This window comes from Otolemur garnettii, unplaced genomic scaffold (assembly GCF_000181295.1).
Source record: "Otolemur garnettii isolate 467f Iridium unplaced genomic scaffold, OtoGar3 scaffold00226, whole genome shotgun sequence".
NCBI classification, from domain to species: domain Eukaryota; kingdom Metazoa; phylum Chordata; class Mammalia; order Primates; family Galagidae; genus Otolemur; species Otolemur garnettii.
The window spans coordinates 159,181-166,346 of record NW_003852621.1 but is presented as its reverse complement, the minus strand read 5'-3'; the positions used below and the strand labels follow the sequence as shown (position 1 = coordinate 166,346).

General features: G+C 50.4%; 1 protein-coding gene across 1 annotated transcript in view; it reads right to left on the bottom strand.

The window, feature by feature from the left end:
* Positions 1–7,166, bottom strand: part of AHRR (aryl-hydrocarbon receptor repressor) — a 72,640-nt gene that overhangs the window by 10,635 nt on the left and 54,839 nt on the right. Inside the window, exons 5-6 of the mRNA XM_012812857.1 lie at positions 1,875–2,004; positions 1,074–1,210 (exon numbers count right to left, since the gene is read on the bottom strand). Of these exons, the coding sequence (XP_012668311.1) occupies positions 1,074–1,210; positions 1,875–2,004 (267 nt within the window). The remainder of the gene's footprint in view (positions 1–1,073; positions 1,211–1,874; positions 2,005–7,166) is intronic.

Sequence of the window (7,166 nt, the reverse complement as noted above, 5' to 3'; positions counted from 1 at the left end):
CTGAGGCCAAAATGCGGCTGTCAGCTCCAGTGATGATTACCTAGAAGCAGCCAAGTCTCCCAAGCTACCTTCATTCTGGGCAAACAAAGAGGAACCTGCAGGCTGGTGGCCCAGGATGGCAGCCAGGGCTCTGGACATGGGCACTGTAAGTAGGACTCCAACCCTAAGAGGGACTGTGGGGAGGTGTGGGTGGGGAGGTGCAGGATGGCATGGTGGGTTAGGAGAGACAGTCAGGTGGAGACGTGGGGTGGCATAGAGGATTGAATGGGGACAGCCGGGTGGGGATGTGGCATGGAGGGCTACAGCCCAGAGGTGTGACCTGGTAAACTATGCCCCACTTCTGACAGGACCTACTGTGGAGCAGGCCCACAAACTAGGCAGACCACGCTCAAGGTCCTGAAAACTTCTGCAGGGTGACCTAACAGAGTACCTGACTGTCCTTCCCTCCCCTCCCAGAGGTGCCAGCCCAGCCCTGGGGGACACTCCTAGGCTCTGCCTAAGGCTGCGCCTCCATTCCCCAGTCTGACAGTCCAGATGGAGCTGGGTGGGTCTGCAGCAGGAGCCTCAGGAGTTCAACTGTGGCCAGAATAGTGCAGCCACCTGCCCTCTGGGACTCTCAGCCCACAGCAGACTGGAATGAGACCCAGAGCGGAGGCTCTGGAGAGAGAGAGGTGCCTCGGGTGTACAACATGTCCCAGGAGGATAACCCTTCCTTCTCAATGAGGGGCTGCAGAAGGCAGCATCCAGATGGAAGAAGTAGAACCCCCAAGCGTCTGCTTCCAAAAGAAGTGTCTAAACCAGATCCCTGGGCCAGGCTGCTCAGGCAGCCCTGAACGAGGCTCCTCAGCCCTCAGCAGGAATGGGGTGCGTCTAGGACATTCTTGCTGAGCTTACAATAAAGGTGCAATCATACCTGCATGGAAGCCACTTGCTTGCACTGCTGGTCTCATGTGACCTCCTCCAGAGTGAGTGGCAGGTCAGGTGAGCAGGACACACCTGCCAGGTGTCCTGCCAAGGAAGGCACAGGTGCTCCACATCAGGGAGCCCCAGCCCCATAAGCTGTGTTCACTCACCAGGAAGCCCGAGGTGCTGTCCAACAGGCAGCGCACGCGACAGACAAAGCAGCGGGTCAGGAATGCTGCAAACTCTGCAGGGGAGCCTGCGGCTCCCTCCTGGGCCCTGAGCAGCCTGCCCAGGACAGCGTCTTCTCCTGGTCAGATGGAAAAGTCAAACACTGGTCTGGCAGCAACACAGAGCAGGCCATGCCCGCCTCACCCCCAACCCCTCACCCTGGAGATTCTGCTCCACTGAATTTTGCTTTGTCTCTTGCCTTTAAAAACATGTTTTTAGTGCATGTGCACACATGACTGCCTTATTCAGTTTTGCTTGTTTTGAGCTCTGTAAAGTGGGAGTTGTGGGATTTGCTTTCTGCACTCAACTTTATAAGGTCAATCGTGCTGCTGCATGATGTTCTTCAAGGCTTCTGTGGTTGTGTGTGACAGAGCCAGGAAGGAGGCCTCTGCTGGGGCCTGGTTGGATACTGTCTCCCAGGGCCCAGATGCAACTGTGCCATCTCAGAGGGTAACACCAGCTGGGCTGGTCTTACTGGCCAGAATCCGAAGATTTGCTGGGGGTGGGGATGAACGGTTTGCAGGGGGATCTTGTCCACAAAGGGGCAACTACCTCTCAAAAGCAGCCAGGGCTACAAACATCAGGACCCTCCCAAGGAGCTGGGGGCAGACAGTGTGGGGATGTGGGCAGAGGTCTCTAAGGAAGGTGAGATTCTGTATGGGCCTAACAGGACAGAGACATAAAACAAGCAGGCAAGACCACATGGCTTCCTCAATGGCATTCATGTGTATTCACTGGCCCACCTGCATCTGAGGGCAGGGGCTGGCCACATGAGGCCCGGGGAGGGTCCATGGCCCAGTGGAGCTGCCGGCTGAAGTCTTGACGGTCATCCACATGGATGTAGTCATAGATGTTCTGGTGCATCACATCCGTCTGAAACATGGAGACAAGGTTATTGGAACCTTACCCTAAATCGATGTGCACGCTTTATTCCACTGATTAATAATGAAAACATGTCCATGTCCATCTGACAAAAGCAGGTCACATCCATGAAGAAAAAGTCCCACGGAAGAGCAAGAGCTGGGCCCTGAAGTCCAACACACTAGCTCTTGGATGCACCCACATGGGTCTGGGGTGTACAGCCTGGCATACTTCAGAGGCCTCCTCAGTCCCTGCCCACCCACCCGCCCATTGGTGGTACCTGTGTGCAAGCAGAGTAGGAGGCTCAGAGCTGGGTCAGGATAGGGCTGAGACACCCAATTCCCTATATCATTTCATGTCTCAGGGCACCCAGACTTCAACCTGTGTCCATATTCACAGTGCCACCAGGACCCTCCAATTCACAGGCCTCTCTCCTGACCACTCTCCTCCTACCTGCTGGGACATAAGCCCTAGCCCTAATGCAGAGGACAACCCTTGCAGCCACTGAGACCACGTTTGATAGACAGAGGCCAAAACCACAGGCTACAAGGACTGACTTCAGGTGGGACTCAACTGTTGCCCTGTCAGGAAAAATGTCTGACGTGTTAGGGACACAGGGGCTGGACCTGTGCTTATTGCCTCTCTGCTTTGTAACCGAAGATGTCACCTCCACCATGAAGCCAGCCGGCAATAGCCTGGATAACTGACCCAGCAGGGACCATGGGATCTCAGTGAGACTCAGCTGTTGCAGGCAGCCACCTCTTCAGTCCTGTCATTTCTATACTAGCCTACTATAACTGGATGAGTCTTACAAGGAGGAAAAGCTCCTCATGAGTCAAGATCTCACAAGCAGGGTTACCATTTGAGAACATAGCTCACCCAGACTAGGAAAGACCCACCACCTTCTCAAGGAGGCCTCTCTGCTGCCCGTGGCTCATGTGACCTCATAGGTGAATAATCTACCTTAGACGAGACACAACCTCAGGAAGGCAGGAAAAGATGCAAACAAACTACAGTAGCTAGATTCTAAGCATGTGTACACAGTCTACAGATAACAAGTTCTCATAGCAGAAGCGGCCCCATGGAGTACAGGGAGGAGTGGAGGGCGGTCATGCGTCACATGGAGTCCAGGGGGAAAAGAAAGTCCTGTCAGGCTGCCTAGGGTCAGGGGCTCTATAGGTAAAGGTGGGACCCAATGACAGAGATGACTTTCTGGTGGAGACAGAGGTACCAAGCCTTCTCCCAGCCCATGTTTGGCAGCTCCCACCTGACCTAAGGCCCCATGAGCACAGGTGAGTCTCTCATAGGGTTGTTTCCCTACACACTTCTGGGGTTAAAGCACAGGATATAGGCTGAAAGTGCCCAAATCATAAACGCATCTTAAAGAAGATGCCCCATGTAGCTATCATGCAGACCAGGGCACAGAACATCCATATCACACACAAGCCCCTTCTGCCTCCAGATCATGGTCAGTGTCACATGCTGTAGGCTGCTTGGGCAGGACACAAATGGGACAAAGTATCTGTTGTCCCTTGCCCAGTGTTACAGTTGTGATAGACACCCAAGCTATGCACATGGCAGCAGCTTTCCACTCACGTTGTTTACTGTACCCACTGTATGAATACACCACAGCTGCTCAGTCCAGCCTAGTGCCAATGGGCATGGGTTTCTCCCCATTTGGGCCCATTGCAAAGGTTGGTGATATGTCTGGGAGGGCTGTGCTGCTGGGCACACCTGGGAGGGGATTCTGGCAGCACAGGGTAGGCAGACATTCAGCTTCACCTCAGCAAGTGACTCAAGCAGTGACAGCAAAAGCACACTTGTGCTAAGGTGGCACACACTGGCCTTGGCATGCCCTAGCATGCTCCAGTACCTGGCATAGCCTGTACTGCGTGGGCCACTGTGGTGGACACCCAGTGGTTTCTTATTCTTATTGTGATTTTAGTTTGTTCATCATGAAGACCAATAAGAATAAGCATCTCAGATAGTTATTGGTATTAGATACGTTCATGAATGTAAACATGAGTGTACGCATAATTCTGTGTGTATTTGTGTGCACATATGCTGCCTGTGTGGTGTTTACAAATTTTCATGACTGGTCAGCACTTTCAGTCTATCTGGACATGGGTCCTTTGCTGGACGTGTCCTGCACCTGCCCTCTCAACAAACGCAAGCACAGTCCAACTTATCAGTCTTTTCTGCATGGGTGGAGCTGTCTGTCCTGCTTCAGAAATCTCTCCTCACAGATCTCCCACCTCTGTCCTTATAGCATCTAGAGACATCTACTGGCCACCTTACAGTCACTCTGCGTATAGGGCAAGGGAGCTGTCATATTCATCTTCCCCAGATGGATGTGGTTCATCCAGCAACATATATTGGGAAGACCACCCCCCCACACACACAGTGCTGGGAGGTGCATCTGTGTCTGAACCCTGCTTCTGCATGCAGGTCTGTCTTCCCTGCATGGACCCCACACTGTCTGAGTTGCTGATTTAACAGGAGGTCTTGCTTCTGGAATAACAAGTCTCCTGGAAACCACCATCTCTTGCTATCTTTTCTCTTTCTCTAGATGGTCTTGGATATTCACAGTCCTCTGCCTTTCTGTGTAAATTTTAGAATTGACTAGTCAATGTCTACCAAATAGTTGCTCAGTTTTTATTGTAATTTCATTAACTCTATAACTTGATTTAAAGAAAACTAAATGACTACATCATTATGAGCCCTCAATCCATGAATATGGCATATCACTCAATTAAATTCTTACATTTTCTCTGTGGAGATACTACATATCATATGGTAGACTCATTCCTGACATTTTGATGTTTTTAACCCTCCTGTAGTCAGCATTTTTCTCCATGATTCTGAGTAAAGGACAAGACTGTGTCAACCTCCTAGTGTTATTGAGTCTTAATTCTCACAGCAAATTAATAAACGGGCACTGTGACTCACACACACTTTCTTGGGAGCTTTTTGGGTGGCTCCCCAAAGGTGGTAACTCCACAGGGCCCTCTCTGTAGCCAGCAGCTCCCAAGAATGCCTGTAATCATCCTGGCACCTCTGCTGGTGAAGGAAAGAGAATGACATTCAAGAGGGGTCTGCAGCTGAGGTAAAATGGGAGACAAGTCTACTTGGAGGAATCCAAAATAAAACTGGAAAAGGTATTCTGAATGTGACAAATTTGAGAACAGGATGAAATGTAAATACTTTTAGGCTGAGGAAGCAAAGTTCTGTATTTTAATAATTTGTGTGGCACCTCTGACCTCCCTAAGTCTTTCTTAATCTTGTAGGGTCTGATTCTACATACTCACGCCAGGAATCACTGGTGAGAGGAATGGCACACAAACAAATGCTACTTTCCCCATGTAATGGCAGGGTGCATCTTAGCTTTACACCACCTTTTGTGGAGTTTGTAATAGAACCATTTCCAATTTTAATAAACTGCTCATTCTAGCAGCTACCATTTCTACCTTTTTGTGCAAAAGTGTGCATATATCCCCTGGCCAAGCTTGTGGGCTATAAGCACGCTGACCTTTGGGTTGTAACTGTCCTTTTGGTCCATGTAAGGATGGCTGCCCCTGTCTAGTGACATTTGAGGGGATAGATATCTTATTGAATCAATAAATGTCAATGGTGACAAAAATATACATCTAATACTCATTTATTCATCACAGAGCATGTTGAACTTGAAGATGTTGAAATAATGTACTCAGGCTGTGATAGAAAGTAAAAATTGGTTCCTGACTTTTTGTAAAGCATTTTGCACATGAATCTCACAAAAGCACAAAGCCATTCTAATATTTTTATGAATATTTTGCATAAACTAGAGGCTATGCTTTCTTTATAATAAAGGCAAAACACTTTCTTACTTCTAATGCTTGAAGAAAAATAATCAAGCTCTGAGAAAATAATAGATACAGTTAGCAAGTTAAGACCTAGAATCCTAGCTGCTCTGTGCAACAGTTGGGGTTAGGGTTAGAGTTGGGGTTGGGGTTGCTACTGTCCCAGTAGCCAAGCCCTGTGGGTGAGACCCATGAGTCATAGGAGAGGCTCTGGTCTGCAGAGTTAATGGGACAACTTGAGGAACAGTGACTAGAACCATGACCATGTGGAAGGAAGACCACATGACTCCTCTAATTCAGACTCTGCACATGCAAATGCAACTACAGGAGGCAATCAAAGGCATGGCCACCTCGTGTACCAGGCCTCAGCCACCATGCCATGTCCTCTGTCCTTCCATATCCTGCCAGCTCTGCCCTACTCAGGGACATTGGTACTCCACAGTGGGGAGGCACCAAACCCTGGAAAATACCCTCTGATCATGTCACCACCACTCTGTACTGCACGGGGGAAGTGCCCAAGAGTGGCATGGGAGGGATGCACATGCTGAGGGGGCAGCCACCCCGGCTGTGTGGGTTATCCTCGGAATACAAGAGTTGTCACCCATCACTTCAGATCTCCTGGAGATTGGGCACATCACACAGACACAAGCACCCCACCCCAGAGAAGGGGCTATACACTCAGTGAAGCCCTATTGTCACCAGCCTGAGCTATGGTGGGACACCTGCCCTTGGAATTGGGGGCTCCTCTGCCCAGAGCCATGGGCTCTTCCCAGCATTCTGCATGTTCAGTGACCCCACAGCCAGAGGATGCCTGGTAATCAATTATGACAGCTGCCCACTGTACAGATGGCCCAGGGCCATCTATACCCTGCTCTGTGTCCCTGATAGGGCAGCCTCAAAGCCTGCCTGGAGGTCATGCCCTGATGGTGTTACTCTTCCAGCATGTGGCCATATCTCCTTAGTGGGCCCTCCAGGGACCCAGGCCTGGTGGTGAGCTGCCCTTACATGTGGATCAGGACCAGAGGCAGGGAAGAGGAGCCTCAGGAAAGGGCCTGGTGGTTATTCTGTCCTGGAAGTTTATAGGCCTTGGACCCAGGGGCAGGAAGTTAGACTCAGAGGAGCGTGACTGCCTCCCAGAATCAGCAGTAAGGCAACAGCTATTTCAGTTTGGGGAAACTATTCAAAATCATGGTTTTCATGGAAATTAAATAAAATGTTAGGCAGCCTCCAGGCTGTGGGCAAATTGGGACTCAGATATTGGCTTCTGCCCTTACTCCCCCCCCCCCGCCCCCCACTGCTGGGCTTTCTGCCTGGCAGTGCCAAAAAGGGACAGAG